The 17,096-nt window shown below is 41.3% G+C and overlaps 1 protein-coding gene across 5 annotated transcripts in view; it reads left to right on the top strand.

Annotated features, from left to right (window-relative positions):
- The first annotated feature begins 9,490 nt into the window (after nucleotides 1-9,490).
- The window catches only part of PIK3CG (phosphatidylinositol-4,5-bisphosphate 3-kinase catalytic subunit gamma), a 34,082-nt gene continuing 26,476 nt past the window's right edge, over nucleotides 9,491-17,096 (top strand). The window contains exons 1-2 of one of the 5 annotated variants that reach the window (XM_004382603.2): nucleotides 9,491-9,622; nucleotides 11,913-13,919. In XM_004382603.2, coding sequence (XP_004382660.1) covers nucleotides 11,925-13,919 — 1,995 coding nt within the window. In that variant the 5' untranslated portion in view covers nucleotides 9,491-9,622; nucleotides 11,913-11,924. Of the gene's footprint in view, nucleotides 10,065-11,912; nucleotides 13,920-17,096 lie in introns of all 5 variants that reach the window. The other 4 variants (XM_023737052.1, XM_023737054.1, XM_023737053.1 and 1 more) reach the window with 4 other exon arrangements.

Below are 17,096 nucleotides of genomic sequence, written 5' to 3'. Positions count from 1 at the left end.
CCAAGGTCGAGAAGGGAGAGTGTTGACATGTCGTGGGGTTGTTAACCAATATCATAAAACAATATATGTACTGACTGTTTAATGAGAAATTATTTGCTCTGTAAACCTTCTTCTAAAGTATAATAAAATAAATAAATAAATGGTGCTGGGAAAACTGGATTTCCACATGCAAAAGAATGGATTAAGGACCTAAATGTGAGAGCTAAAAATATAAAACTCTTAGAATAAAACATAGGGGTATTGCTTCAGGACCTAGTTTTTAACAATGGATTCTTAGACACGGTACCAAAAGTATGAGCAGCAAAAAACAAAACAGATGAACAGACCTCATAAAATTTGAAAAACTTTTGTTCATCAAAGGACTTATCAACAAAGTAAAGACATAACCGATAGATTGGGAGAAAAATTTTGGGAACTGTATATCTGGTAATGGCTTGATATTAAAATATATAAAGGACTCCTACAACTTAACAACAAAAACACAAACAACTCAATCAAAAACTGGGCAGAGGACTTGAATAGACATTTCACCAAAGAGGAAACACAAATGGCCAACAAGCACATGAAAAGATGGTCAGTGTTATTAATTATTGTTGTTCTTAGGTACCTCCGAGTCAGTTCTACTCATAGCGACCCTACATACAACAGAACAAAACACTCTGGTGCTGCACCATCCTCACTATCCTTGCTATGCTTGAGACCATTGTTGCAGCCACTGTGTCAATCCACCTCGCCAAGGATCTTCCTCTTTTTTGCTGGTCTTCTACTTTACTAAGCATGATGTCCTTCTCCAGGGACTGGTCCCTCCTGATAACGTAAGTGCCAAGGTATGTGTGACAAAGTCTTGCCATCCTCACTTCTAAGGAGCATTCTGGCCATACTTCTTCCAAGAAAGATTTTTTTTCGTTCTTCTGGCAGTCCATGGCATATTCAATATTCTTCACCAACACCATAATTCAAAGGCATGAATTCTTCTTTGTCTCCCTTATTCGTTGTCCAGCTTTCCCATGTACATGAGGTGATTTAAAATACCATGGCTTGGGTGAGGCCCGCCTTAGTCCTCAAAGTGACATCTTTCCTTTTTAACACTTCGTAGAGGTCGGTCTTAGTTATCTAGTGCTGCTATAACAAAAATACCACAAGTGCATGGCTTTAACAAACAGAAATTATGTTTCTCACAGTCCAGTAGGCTAGAAGTTCAAATTCAGGGCATCAGCTCCAGGAGAAGGCCTTCTCTCTCTGTCGGCTCTGGAGGAAGGTGCTTCCCATCAATCCTCCCCTGGACCAAGAGCTTCTCTGAGCAGGAACCCCGGGTCAAAAGGACACGCTTTTCTCCCAGTGCTGCTTTCTTGGTACTATGAGGTCCCTGTGTCTCTCTGCTCGCTTCTCTCTTTTATATCTCAGAAGAGATTGCCCTAAGACACAATCTAATCTTGTAGATCTCATCAATATAAGTGCCGCTGATCTATCTCATTAACATCATAGTGATAGGATTTACAAGACATAACGAAAATTACATCAGATGACAAAATGCTGGACAATCACACAATCCTGGGAACCATGGCCCAGCCAAACTGATGCACATATTTTTGAGGGACACAAATTTAATCCATGATAAGGTCTTCTGAAGCAGATTTGCCCAATGCAATATACACCATTTGATTTCTTAACTGCAGTTTCCATGGGCATTGTGGATCCAAGTAAAATGAAACCCTTTACAACTTCAACATTTTCTCTGCTTATCATGATGTTGCTCACTGGTCCAGTTGTGAGGATCTTTGTTTTCTTTTTGATAAGGTGTAATCCATACAGAAGGCTGTAGTCTTTGATCTTCATCAGTGCAGGTTGTTAATGACTTCCTCCAGTCCTGATGCTGCACTGTTCTTCATATAGTCCAGTTTCTCAGATTATTTGCTCAGCATACAGACTGAAAAAGTATGGTGAAAGGACACAACCCTGACGTACACATTTCCTGATTTTAAAGCACGAAGTATCCCCTTGTTCTGTTTGAACAACTGCCTCTTGATCTACGTACATTAGCACAATTAAGTGTTCTGGAATTTCCATTCTTTACCATGTTATCCATAATTTGGTATGATCCACACAGTCAAATGCCTTTGCACAGTCAGTAAAACACAGGTAAACATCTTTCTGGTACCTCTGCTTTCAGCCAAGATACATCTGACATCAGCAATGATATCCCTTATTCCATGTCCTCTTCTGAATCTGGCTTGAATTTCTGACAGTTCCCTGTCAATGTACTGCTGCAACTGTTTTTGAATTATCTTCAGCAAAATTATACTTGCATGATATTAATGATATTGTTTGATAATTTCCACATTCTGTTGGATCACCTTTCTTTGGAATGGGTACAAATATGGATCTCTTCCAGTTGGTTGGCCAGGTAGCTGTCTTCCAAATTTCTTGGCATAGATGAGTGAGCACCTCCAGCACTGCATCCATTTGTTGAAACATCTGAATTGGTACTGCATCAGTTCCTGAAGCCTTGTTTTACATCAATGCCTTCAGTGTAGCTTGGACTTCTTCCTTCAATCCCATTGATTCTTCATCATCTGCTGTCTCCTGAAATGGTTGAATGCTGACAAATTCTTTTTGGTACCGTAACTGTGTATTCCTTCCATCTTGTTTTGATGCTTCCTGAGTGTTCAATATCTTGCCCAGACGATCCTTCAATATTGCAGCTCGAGGCTTGAATTTTTTCCTCAGTTTTTTCAGATTGAGAAATGCCGAGCATGTTCTTCCCTTTTGGTTTTCTAACTCCAGGTCTTTGCACATTTCATTATAATACTTTACTATGTTTTCTCCAGCTGCCCTTTGAAATTTTCTGTTCAGCTCTTTTACGTCATCATTTCTTCCATTCGCTTTAGCTACTCTATGTTTAAAAGCAACTTTCAGAGTCTCTTCTGACATTCATTTTTGTCTTTTCTTTGATTCTTGTCTTTCTAGTGACCCTTTGTTTTGTTCATGTATGATGTCCTTGATGTCATCCTACAAGGACATTCAGTCATTAGTGTTCAACGCATCAAATGTATTTTGAGATGGTCTCTAAATTCAGGTGGGATATACTCAAGGTTGTATTTTGGCTCTCATGGACTTAATTTTCTTCAGCTTCAGCTTGAACTTGCCTAAGAGCAATTGATGGTTTGTTCCGCAGTCGGCGTCTGGCCTTATTCTGACTGATGATATTGAGCTTCTCCATCGTCTCTTTCCACAGATGTAGTCGATTTGATTTCTGTGTCTTCCATCTGGCAAGGTCCACGTGTTTAGCTCCCGTTTATGTTGCTGAAAAAAGGTATTTTCAGTGAAGAAGTTGTTGGTCTTGCGAAATTCTATCACGCAATCTCTAGTGATGTTTCTATCACCAAGGCCATATTTTCCAGCTATTGATCCTTCTTTGTTTCCAACTTTCATATTCCAGTCCAGTAATTACCAATGCATCTTGATTGCATGTTAGATCAATTTCAGACTGCAGAAGTTGGTAAAAGTCTTCAGTGTCTTCATCTTTGGCATTAGCGGTTGGTGTGTAAATTTGAATAATAGTCATATTAACTGGTCTTTCTTCTGTGCGCGTGGATATTATCCTATCACTAACAGTGTTGTACTTCAGGGTAGATCTTGAAATGTTCTTTTGACAATAATGTGACACCATTCCTCTTCAATTTGTCATTCCCAGCATAGTAGACCATATGATTTTCCTATTCAAAATGGCCAATACCAGTCCATTTCAGCTCACTAATGCCTAGGATATCGATGTTTATGCATTCCATTTCATTCTTGACGATTTCCAATTTTCCTAGATTCATACTTCGTACATTCCACGTTCTCATTATTAATGGATGTTTACAGCTGTTTCTTCTCATTTTGAGTCATGCCACGTCAGCAAATGAAGGTCCCAAAAGCTTTACTCCATCCACATCATTAAGGTTGACCCTACTTTTAGGAGACAGCTCTTCCCCAGTCGTCTTTTGAGTACCTTTCAACCTGAGGGGCTCATCTTCCAGCATTATATCAGACAATGTTCCACTGCTATTCATAAGGTTTTCAGTGGCCAATTTTTTCGGAAGTAGACTGCCAGCTCCTTCTTCCTAGTCTGCCTTAGTCTGGAAGCTCCGCTGAAACCTGTCCACCATGGGTGACCCTGCTGGTATTTGAAATACCGGTGGCATAGCTTCCAGCAGCACAGCAACACGCAAGCCACCACAGTACTCCAAACTGACATATGAGTTGTGGTATTAGTCATTAAAAACCCAAACTCATTGCCATCAAGTCAATTCTGATTCACAGTGGCCCTATAGGACAGAGTAGAACTGTCCCATAGGGTCTCTAAGGGTGTAAATCTTTACAGAAGCAGACTCTTGAATCTTTCTCCCTCGGAGCGGCTGTTGGGTTCGAACCACCAACATTTCGGTTAGCAGCCAGACACTTAACCACTGTGCCACCAGGGTTCCTGTTATTCATTAGGGAAATGCAAATCCAAATTACAATGAGATACACCTCACCTCTACTAAAATTGTTATGATTTAAAAAATGGAAAATAACAGGTGTTGCCAAGGATATGTAGAAATCAGGACCCTCATCCATTGCTAGTGGGAATGCAAACTGGTTCAGCCACTGTGGAAAACAGTTTGGCAGTTTCTCAAAAAGTTAAACATAGAACTACCATATGACCCAGCAATCCCAATCCTACGTATACACCCAAAAGAACTGAAAGCAGGGATGCAAACAGAAACCTGTATACCAATGTTCATTACACCACAATTTACAATAGCTAAAAGGTGGAAACAACCTAAAGGTCCATCAACAGATGAATAAACAAAATGTGGTACACGAATACAACGGAATATTATTCAGCCATAAAAAGATATGAAGTCCTGATACATGCCACAACATGGATGATCCTTGAAAACATTTTGCTGAGTGAAAAAAGTCAGTCACAAAAGGACAAATACTGTTATTATCCCATTTATATGAAATAGAAAAATGCATAGAGACCAAAGCTTACAAGGGGTCGCCAGGGGTGGGAAGGAAGGGTAAAGGAGGAGTCATTGCTTGGGCTCTGAGTTTCTATTAATGGTGGTGGAATAATTTGGAAAAGGAACGTGGTAACAGTTGCACAACATGAACAACATAATCAGTGTCACTGAATTGTACATGTAAATAGTGGTAAACTGGCAAATGTTTGGCTATATAGTTTTACAATACACACACAAATATAGTACGCAATTTCATAAAGGTTTGCATTTGTGTCCAGACAACAAAGCAACATATGAAGGTGAAGTAATTTGTTATATTAGACTGAAAAGCCTTTGTACATTTTTGTTCACATTGTATAAGCCATCTGAGGCTGAGCTAAAAAATGTGAAAAGATGGATTCTAGTGACTTTTCAAGCTGGGAAATATCCATATGTCTGTGTCAGATAGCCATCCCACCCAGGAAAAATAAGCATCAGCAGATCTTCCAAACTGGTGTGCCTCAAAGGGGTTAGGGGCTCTTGGGGCTATCGGCATTGACTCTGGCTTTGAGGAGCCTTCAGAGTTTAACCCAGTTTGCTTTGCAAATGTTGTTACTATTTACATGTGCCAAGACATGAAATAAGGTTGGGAAGCACAGGCCTACAGAATGAAATCCATGCTGCTTCTTCTAGGATTCAAGTCCCTCCACAATCTTTTACACTTTTACATCTTTTTTACAATGTCTCCCCTGCTCTCCTTCACAGACTCACCATTTCAGTGAACTAGTGTGTTCACTGTCTCTCAAAGACCTTTTAACTCGAGCACCTGCCACTATGATTCCTCCTGCCTTAATTCTGTGCCTCCCCATATGTCTCAGTCATTAGTGCTGCTTTAACAGAAATACCACAAGTGGATGGTTTTAACAGAGAGAAATTTATTGTCTTCACAGTCCCGTAGGCTACAAGCCCAAATTCAGGGTGTCAGCTCCAGGGGAACGCTTTCTCTGTTGGCTCTGCAAGAAGGTCTGTGTCATCAGTCGTCCTTTGGTCTGGGAGTTTCTCTGCACAGGAACCTCAGGTCCAAAGGACGCGCTCTGCTCCCAGCACTGCTTTCTTGGTGGTATGAGGTTCCCAGGTGTCTCTGCTCGCTTCCCTCTTTTATATCTTAAAAGAGATTGCATTAAGACACTAATCTTGTCAACGTCATCAGTATAACCTCATCACAGTGATAGAATTTGTAACACATGAGGAGATCACATATAATCTCATCATAGTGGTAGAGTTTACAACACATAAGGAAATCACATCAGATAACACAATCATATAATACTGGGAATCATGACCTAGCCAAGGTGCTACACACATTTTTGGGGGGACACAATTCAATCCATGACACCATACATATTAAAAAAAAAAAAAAATCCCACCGAAAGTGACCTCCTACCCCAGTAAACTGCTGTATTACTTAATGAAAGATAAATAATAAACTTAAACCACTTGGCCTGCACATACTTTCATACTGCACATGTTATTTTTACATCAGCATGTCTTGTCTCTCCAATTATAACACAAGTAATCTCTCTGAAGGCCACAGACAGGAACCTTCCTCATAGCAAATAATTAATCCTCAATCTATTTATTAACATTGATACCTCCTACTGTGTTCTTATTCTCTAATGTATTCTATCTTGTTGCTCCTCTGATGCTTGGGTGTGATATAGCAGAAGGTCAAACCATTCAATTTTTTTTTTTATCCAAAATGTATTATAGTCTGCTATATGTAAAACACTGAGCTAGATGCAAGGCAAATCACAGAAGGAAATGAAAAAGATAGCGACCAATATTAATAAAACAAGGTAATGGTGAGGTCTTGGGGTCTTCTAGCCTAAAAATTTTAGGGATAAATGAGGACTGTCTTAGTTATCTAGTGCTACTATAACAGAAATACCACAAGTGGATGGCTTTAACAAAGAGAAATTTATTCTCTCACAGTCTAGGAGGCTAAAAGTCCAAATTCAGAGTGCCAGCTCCATGGAAAGATTTTCTCTGTCTATCTGCTCTGTGGGAATGTCCTTGTCATCAATCTTCACCTGGTCTAGGAGCTTCTCAGCGCAGGGACCCTGGGTCCAAAGAACACGCTGCCCTCCTGTTTCTTCATTTTTGGTTTTAGGAGGTCCCCCTGTGTCTCTGCTCACTTCTCTCTTTCATATCTCAAAAGAGACTGACTCAAGATACAACCTAATCTTGAAGATTGAGTCCTGCCTCACTAACATAACTGCCTCTAATCCTGCCTCATTAACATCATACCAAAACAAAAAACCAAATCCATTGCCGTCGAGTCGATTCCGACTCACAGCGACCGTATAGGATTGAGTAGAACTGCCCCATAGGGTTTCCAAGGAGTGACTGATGGATTCAAATTGCTGACCTTTTGGTTAGCAGCCATAGCTCTTAACCACTGCGCCACCAAGGCTCCCATTAACATCACAGAGGTAGGATTTACCACACACAGGAAAATTACATCAGATGACAAAATGGTGGACAATCACACAATACTAGGAATCATAGCCTAGTCAAGTTGACACACATTTTAGCGGGACACAATTCAATCCATAACAAGGACCTAACTAGTAAAGAAAGCTTCTGCATGGAGAAAGTATTTACACAGAGGGAGGAGACGTTTGTCATTACATCACCCTTGGAACATTTATTACACAAAGTTTTGTGGCAACAATAGGACTCGGGGAACAGGATACTTTTAATCTGACACCACCAATAAAGTCGAAGTATTTGCAAGTTTAGTCATAGAATAGGCAACCTTTGCATAATTGTCCAAGCTTATCCCTTTACTCCCCTTTTGCTGAATAAACAGGACTTAGCTGAGTAGCTCCTTTAGAGGCAAGGGTCTAGTATTTCTGGAATAGTTTGTGTCCGTGTGTGTGGGGGGGGGGGTTGTTGTTGTTGTCTGGTAGGCACTTGGCCTCCCTGATGGGAATCTGTTGAATGGTCTGGGGAACTGTGCTGGTCAAGCTTATGGTCCCTCTGTGCTCAGCATCCCCCTCTCCCATCTCCCATCCTTCACCTACCCCCCTCCCAACGCCTTCCACATATTGTCTAGGCTCCTGCTGTAGGGAGGCACACACTCTGGCAGGCTCCTACTACAGTGTGGCTTCTTGGTCTCTCAGGAACAAAAGGGTCAGCCTTAAGGTTTCTAATGCTGTTGGCCTCCTAAGGGATTTATGGGCTACACCTATGCAGGAATACTTTGGGAAGTTGATAAGCCCCCTCTAAATCTTTGGGAGGCAGCCTTTGAATTAAATGGTTTGCCGACTGATGTAAAGTATTATAGTACTGCCCCAGTGGTGCAGTGGTTAAGAGCTCAGCTGCTAACCAGTAGGTAGGCAGTTCGAATCCACCAGCTGCTCCTTGGAAACCTTATGGGGAAGTTCTACTCTGGCCTATAGGGTTGCTATGAGTCAGAATTGACTTGACCGCAGTGAGTTTTTGTAAAAAGTTAAGACCCAAGGGGCCTATGTGAAGGAAGACAGATCAGATCAAATGATTATTTATCTTGATCTCAAGGTAATTCAGAGGAACTATCAGGGCTACTATAAGTTATATACCACCAAGAGACTTGGGAGGTAACTCTAGTCTACCTGTTGTCCCTGGAGCTCTGCTGGAGTCCGTGACAGCCCAGGTTGGAGGATGAACTCTGCTACAGGGAACCCTGGGAAGGAGGTGGGCACTGGTTCAGGATCTGAGGATGCTAGGGGGTTCTGGAAGGAATTAGGATCACCTGGAAGATTTAGGATGGCTTTTCTATGGGTCCTTGTTCCCGTGGGAATCAGGAGCCATCTCCAGTGACTATCTGCCTGATAGTGTCACAGGGTTCAGCTCCCCAATTTTCCTGTGATATCAAGCAATCTGTATTTTAACTGTAGTCAATCAATTATTGCTCACAGTAAGCCTCTACTTTCAGTACTCAAAGATACACACACACAAGTTGCAGTATTTTCAGTTTGAGCCAGTGATATTTTAGGCTCTGAATTCTCTGGGGGAAAAAATATAGAGAAATCTCTCACCAAGCTAAGGAAGTGAGCTCCCAGATCTTGTCTTTGAAAATGTTCAGCTTGATAGCTCAGTTACCTAGACCAGTAGGTTTCTCCTTCCCATCCCTTAGTTACTGTATATAAAGAAGGGCTCATTTGAATTCCCATGAGGGGAAACTAAGAGAATGGGCTTTGCAGGACTGATGGGTTTAATCTGGCTCTTTAAAATCTTCCTAACAGGCTATCCTCTGATAGTGTGGCTGTTGGGCCTTTCTTCTACTTAAAACTAGCTAGAAAAAAAAATTTTTCATTTGTTTGTGTCCCATGAACGTGTATTTTTGTTTGGATCTGTGTCATTTTGATATGTCTCATTGTCTCACAGTTTTTTCAAAAATAGTTCAAAGACTTAAAAAATATGATATTGCTCACTCTCTTGCTCTCTCTGCTGTAACAGGAAATGCATTTCTGACACTTTTAAAATGAGCAATCACATGTATAATCAACTTGGTTAAAACTTCCTTCCTGGTAACTGCAACACTTCCTCTGCATCTGGATACGAAAGGAGACCCAGAAAAGCGGAAGAGTTTACAGGCACACGGGGTAGGTTTGAATTTGTTTTGTTTTCAAAAATTAAACAAATGATTCTTCAGCATCATCGCCTCCATTGCTTTATCAGGTATTACTTCCTTCTACTCTTTGTCCTTTATTGAGTCTGACTTGAAGTAGTGACACTTCCTTCTTGACTAGAATATTTTTATTGGGAACCCTTGTTTGTTCTTGAGATGGTATTACCACTGAATGTCTCTGTCTCCTTGTCTAGTCCAACCAGTATGTGTGGATGTCAACGCGGTTCCAGAGATAGTTTTGCAGGTGCATCAGACCTTTGTTTTTGTTTTTGTTTGGGAGCAAGGGGGAGGGCAAGCGAACCTGTGTCACCAGGCTTCATATTCTTACAAGCGTATGTTTAGAGATTATTGTACTTACAGGATTTCTAACGTCTTACAAGGAGAAATCTTCATAGCCTCAACCATGAAGACAAGCAGTGAGTAGTCAGCCTGTTTTACTCAGTATCTAGTATCTTGTAAGACTTTTTGGTATCACTGAGGCAGAAGTTATTGCTGTGAAGTTTTATGGTGCCTAAATTTGGACGTATGTTGCTTTATTACAAATTAGTGTCAATACTAATATATCTTACAGTTCTCTTCTTTGTTAGTCATTTTCTAATACAGCAAAAGGCCAAACAGTGAATGTTTTAAGTTGCAAGAGACAGTTCTATAGGACAGTTGGTTTCATTTACTTAGTAAGTATACTTTCATAATATTTTGAGAGGGAATATTGACATAAAAAGTAAGTTAAAAAATTTTTAATTAACTTTTATAAAGTAAGTTTAAGCCAAGATTTAAACATAAGCTTGGTTCTAATGAAGCTTGTCTTCTTTATCTTTTAATCAAACTCTTATTTTTGGTATATATCAAATGCTCTAATTTCTTCAGGAAATTAATTGTGAGTCTTGCTAATTAACATTAAGTCATTTAACAGAGTAAACGTTAGTTTCTAAAATTTGATAAAATTTTGTTTCAACAGTTAATTCCTATTTAGAATATAATGCTTTATTAACAATGTAGTGATACTAAATATTAAAATCAAAATACTTGGTTCATATTTCAATTTTAATATTTTAGCATTTCAGAATATCTGAAGGGTTCCTTACTGTAGCATGTCACATTTATATACTTAAATGGTTTGTGCATGGCAGATACTTATTAAATGTTTGTGGAAGGAGTAGATAAGCTAATGAGAATAAATTTTTGAATTCTTGTCATAGAGATGAAAATATTAGAGTAAAAAGAAGTTAAATAATTAGGGTCTATATAGCAGGTCGCTGGAGTCAGAAATTCTACCTTCCATCTTGGGGCTCCTCCCCTCTCTAGAGCAGAGGCAGATCAAATGAATTGGCATTAAGTTAAAATACCTGATGGTTCATATTAGGAGAGCACAGTCTTGAGTAACTTCTCCAAGATACTGTCTTAATACAGCAGTGCTAGCCAGAATGTTTAGGCATTCAACGATTCAAAATTTTCTGTATCTGCAAATGGTCTTGATTGCAACTTTACCAATTCCGATATTTTTTTAGTTTTATGAAGGAAATGACAAGCTTCCCTAATTTAAAAGGGGGGAAAAAAGTGAAAAGAGAAAAAGAGGAAGTTGATTAGCGAGCAGATCCAGGATCCAGACAGTTTGAAAATAAAGAACTTGAAGCAAGGTTGGTCAGGTGTCTGGGTCCCAAGGAGAAGCGTGAGACTGAACAAAGAGGAAGTCAAAGGCCTGTTTTCAAATAGGGTTTTTCAGCATCTCACATCGTGTGGTATAAACTCGGACTCAACTGGATTATTTTGCTCATTCATGTGTTTTTGTATGCTTACGAACCACAATTACTATGTTGAACCATTATGTCAAGCACTGTGGTAGATGAATGCTTTACATATTTTTTTGGTTACTAAAAACTTCAATCATATACAAAAGTAGAGAGAATGACCAGTTATCCTCACATATCCATCAATCAAATTCAAGAAGTACTTAATTCTCACTTCCACCCTCTGACGTATTGCTAAACCCATACGACAGATGAGAAACAGGTTCAGAGATTACTTAACTTGCCCAAATCACCCAGGTACTAAGTGGCGGGGCCAGGATTCATGGGTCCCCAACTCCAGATCCCACGCTATTAAGGGCTGTACTGTATCTGGTTTGAAGTGTCTGCTTGTTTTTTGATGTGTCTGGTCCCTCGGTATCCTTGTCCATACGAAAGTCTTCAACATCTTTTATTTTTGCCATTTCGTAGCAAAGTGCCTTTTTTGTAACAAAGCCCTGGGTTTCTCCTTGCCTCCAGGTCACTTAGGGCATGGATCTGCAGAACGATGAACCACCCGTCGTTCTGAGAGCGGACAACTTCCGCAGGCGCCGGAGGATGAAGCCGCGTAGCACGGCGGCCAGCCTGTCCTCGATGGAACTCATCCCCATCGAGTTCGTGCTGCCCACGAGCCACCGCAACAGCAAGACCCCGGAAACGGCACTGCTGCACGTGGCCGGCCATGGCAACGTGGAGCAGATGAAGGCCCAAGTGTGGCTGCGCGCGCTGGAGACAAGCGTGGCAGCAGACTTCTACCACCGGTTCGGCCCGGACCACTTTCTTCTGCTCTACCAGAAAAAGGGACAGTGGTACGAGATCTACGACAGGTACCAGGTGGTGCAGACCCTGGACTGCCTGCGCTACTGGAAGGTGCTGCGCAGAAGCCCAGGCCAGATTCACGTGGTGCAGCGCCACGCACCTTCCGAGGAGACTTTGGCCTTCCAGCGGCAGCTCACGGCGCTGATTGGCTACGACGTCACTGACATCAGTAACGTGCACGACGACGAGCTCGAGTTCACGCGCCGCCGCCTGGTCACCCCGCGCATGGCCGAGGTGGCCGGCCGCGACCCCAAGCTCTACGCCATGCACCCCTGGGTGACATCCAAGCCCCTTCCAGAGTACCTGTCGAAGAAGATTGCCAACAACTGCATCTTCCTTGTCATTCACCGCAGCACCACCAGCCAGACCATCAAGGTCTCAGCCGATGACACCCCAGACACCATCCTCCAGAGCTTCTTCACCAAGATGGCCAAGAAGAAGTCTCTGATGGATATCCCTGAAAGCCAAAGCGAGCAGGATTTTGTGCTGCGCGTCTGTGGCCGGGATGAATATCTGGTGGGTGAAACGCCCATCAAAAACTTCCAGTGGGTGAGGCATTGCCTCAAGAATGGAGAAGAGATTCATCTGGTGCTTGACACTCCTCCGGACCCAGCTCTGGACGAGGTGAGGAAGGAAGAGTGGCCCCTTGTGGATGACTGCACCGGAGTAACTGGCTACCATGAGCAGCTGACCATCCATGGGAAGGACCATGAGAGTGTGTTCACCGTGTCCCTGTGGGACTGTGACCGGAAGTTCCGAGTGAAGATCCGAGGCATTGACATCCCTGTCCTGCCCCGGAACACTGACCTCACAGTTTTTGTGGAGGCAAACATTCAGCATGGGCAGCAAGTCCTTTGCCAAAGGAGAACCAGCCCCAAACCCTTCACAGAGGAGGTGCTCTGGAATGTGTGGCTTGAGTTCGGTATCAAAATCAAAGACTTGCCTAAAGGGGCTTTACTGAACCTCCAGATCTACTGCGGCAAAGCTCCGGCCCTGTCTGGCAAGGCTTCCGCAGAGACTCCCAGTTCTGAATCCAAAGGCAAACTTCAGCTTCTCTACTATGTGAACCTGCTGCTGATAGACCACCGATTTCTCCTGCGCCATGGGGAATATGTGCTCCACATGTGGCAGATATCCGGGAAGGGAGAAGACCAAGGGAGCTTCAATGCTGACAAGCTCACGTCTGCAACCAACCCAGACAAGGAGAACTCAATGTCCATCTCCATCCTTCTGGACAATTACTGCCATCCGATAGCTTTGCCTAAGCATAGGCCCACTCCTGACCCTGAAGGGGACCGGGTTCGTGCTGAAATGCCCAACCAGCTTCGTAAGCAACTAGAAGCAATCATAGCCACAGATCCACTTAACCCTCTCACAGCAGAAGACAAAGAATTGCTCTGGCATTTTAGATATGAAAGCCTTAAGTATCCAAAAGCGTATCCTAAGCTGTTTAGCTCAGTGAAATGGGGGCAACAAGAAACTGTGGCCAAAACATACCAGTTGTTAGCCAGAAGGGAGGTCTGGGATCAAAGTGCTTTGGATGTTGGGTTAACAATGCAACTCCTGGACTGCAACTTTTCAGATGAAAATGTAAGAGCCATTGCAGTTCAGAAACTGGAGAGCTTGGAGGATGATGATGTTCTGCATTACCTTTTGCAACTGGTCCAGGTAGGGGATGTTGCCGTTAACGGAGCCCTCTTCTCAGGGAATGTTTTTTGCATGTGCACAGGCACGCCATTCATGTGTTATCAGATGCCCTTTGTCCAGAGACTCATGATCAGTCAAAGTAGATCTGATAAAGCCACTTTAAGTACTGAACTGTTCCATTTACCTTTTTTTTTTTTTTAACTGTCGTTGAGGGTTTGCTGAAGAGCCTTTTGAAGACATTAGTTCACTTTTTAGGAGAATTGGCCCTGTGGGAACACTTTGTTCTCATTTATTATATTAATAATGTTGTTAGATGCTGTCAAGTTGATTTGACTCCGCAACACCATGTGACAGACTAGAACTGCCCCATAGGGTTTTCTAGGCTGTGATCTTTACGGGAGCAGATCTCCAAGTCTTTTCTCCCGCAGAGCCGCTAGGTGGGTTCAAACCACCAACCTTTTGGTTAGCAGCTGAGTGCTTAACCATTGTGCCACCCAAACAAAAAAACCAAACCCACTGCTGTCAAGTCAACTCTGACTCATAGTGACCGTATAGGACAGAGTAGAACTGCCCCTTAGGGTTTTCAAGGCTGTAAATCTTTACAGAAGCACACTGCCACATCTTTCTCCTGCAGAGTGGCTGGTGGATCCAAACCACCGACCTTTCGGTTAGCAGCTGAGCGCTTTAACCACTGCATCACCAGGGTTCCTTATTGTGCCACCAGGGCTCCTTATATTAATAGTAGCTACGACTTACCAAGAGCTTCATTGTGCCAAGGTTCCAAATGATTTACTTGCTTTTTGTGTAGTATTTAGCTCTCCTAACAACTATGATGGCAGTCAAATTAACATTTGCATTTTATTATAAGGAAACTGAGGCACAAAGAGGCCAAAGTCACATACTTTGAAAGAAGCAGACCAGAATTTAAACCCAGGAAGTTTGACTCCAGGGCCTGCTCTTTTCACTGGTTCCTAATATCCCGTATCGATCCAGCATCAGGATAGTATGGGCTAGAGAGAAAAGGTTTTACTCTCTGTATTTATCATAGTTCAGACTCACATCTCGTATTTGGATGGAAGCTTCAAAGCCCCTGTCTTTAGACTAGTACGGTACTGTATTTCTACTCCTGTTTTCATACTGTTCCCTGGGGTCTAGAACGACTAAGTGATTTGCCTAAGGTTTAACCAGGAAGTTAAAGGGGAACAATTCTCTTGCTCACTATAGCAGTTCTCAAATTGTGCTGCTTAGCATGGAAGAGGAAGTAAAGGAATTGGAATAGAAATGCTATTTTTGAGCACAGACATGTTCATTCATTAATTCAACAATATGTATTGAGTGCTTCCCCGGTTCCGGTTGCTGGATATAGAGTGGTGATCAAAACAGAGTCAGTCACTGACCTCGTGTAGCTTGTGGTGCTGTGGAGAAGACTGATATTAAATGAGTACACACACAAACAGGTATTTAATAACAAACTGTGACAGACACTTTGGGGGGAAACCACAGTTATTATGAGAAAATAATCAAGGGTCCAGGGGACACCTAATTTAGATTCAGGGAACCAGGGACAGTTCCGAGTAGATGATACTTAACCTGAGATCTTACAGATTAGCCAGGCTAAGAGTGTTAGACACTAAACTGTCTAATCATTATCAATATTTATAGGCAGTCTCTCGAGATTTCTGACAAGCATTTTGGATATTCTTAATTTTAACTCTGAATTTTCATATTCCCATTAACCAGATACTTGAAACATTCCATTTTGTCTATTAAATACATCCATTATTTTTCTCAACCTACTAGTTCAGATACTGGCATAACACTAATGAATTTTAGAATAATCAGAGTATCTTCAATTTCCTAGCTCCCCATAACAAAAAGGACATAAAACAAATTTTCTAAGATCTATGCTAAGCTCAAGGCTACGTGAATTATATTTCGTTGTCATTTTCACAAGTAAACATTGCAAAATTGGAAAATGAATAGTGCTCTCCTTGATACGGTTTAAAGAAGGAGGTCAAGAAATAATATTAACATTTGAATTTGTGGTCATAAATTTGAAGAAGAGTAGTCATTCGTCAAACTATTTGAGACACTTTCAGAGATGGCTAAATGACTCATTCCTGATTAAAATGGTCTTCTTGTTGAGACTGACTTTACAGAAGTGAAACACCAAGAACTTCAGAAAAACTTGCGTTAGGGTTAGAAACTTAAAACACTTCTGAAGTGAGTCATACTGGTGGCTAAATGGCCACATCCTCAGAACTAAGGCCTTAGAATCAGCTACAATGGCACTTACTTGACCACACCCATGAAAAGCATCTTTGAAAGCATCAATAAAAACGTTGTTGTGTGCCGTTGAGTCGATTCCAACTCACAGCACCCCTATATGACAGAGTAGAACTGTCCCATAAGGGTTTCCGAAGCTGTAATCTTCAAGGGAATAGATTGCCAGGTGTTTTCTCCTGCGGAGCCACTGATAGATTCGAACTGCAGACCTTTTGGTTATCAGCTGAGTACTTAAACAATGCACCACCAGAGTCCCTTATCAAGTCAGTATTGATCATTTGCAACTGGAAAACCAGAGAAAGCACTGGAAATCATGCCAAGAAGCCTACAGACCCACAATTTCAAAATGTTGTCAGTGTAACTGAATTATACATGTAGACATGGTTGAATTGGCATATGTTTTGTTGTGTATATTTAACCACAATTAAAAAAAAAAAAAAACTGATAAAGAAGCCTGCAGACCCTAAAATTTAAGGTGGAATGGGAATTTCTCCTGTTCCATGGAGAAAAGGGATAGACCATTTTCTATTTATAAAGAAACTTCTCCGAGATATTTAACTGTTAAGTCTATTTGTGACATCTATCCTATAACTTTGTAATTGCATTATAATAATCTAAATATTTGTTAGTCTTGCTGCTTTTAAAATTATAAAGTATTTCAAACTTGTAGAAAAGTACAGAGAATAATATAACAAACACCTATGCACAACTTAATTATTTTTTACATTTTATTGGCTATTTTTCTTTTTCTTTTTTCATTGTACTTCAGGTGAAGGTTTACAGAACAAATAGTTTCTCATTAAACAGAAGTACACATATTGTTTTAGGACACTGGTTAACAACCCCATGACATGTCAACCCTCTCCCTTCTTGACTTTTTTTTTTTGGTGAAAATACACATAGCCAAAGATA

Source organism: Trichechus manatus, unplaced genomic scaffold (assembly GCF_000243295.1).
Source record: "Trichechus manatus latirostris isolate Lorelei unplaced genomic scaffold, TriManLat1.0 scaffold00096, whole genome shotgun sequence".
NCBI lineage: Eukaryota > Metazoa > Chordata > Mammalia > Sirenia > Trichechidae > Trichechus > Trichechus manatus.
This window is presented reverse-complemented; position numbering and strand designations above follow the sequence as displayed.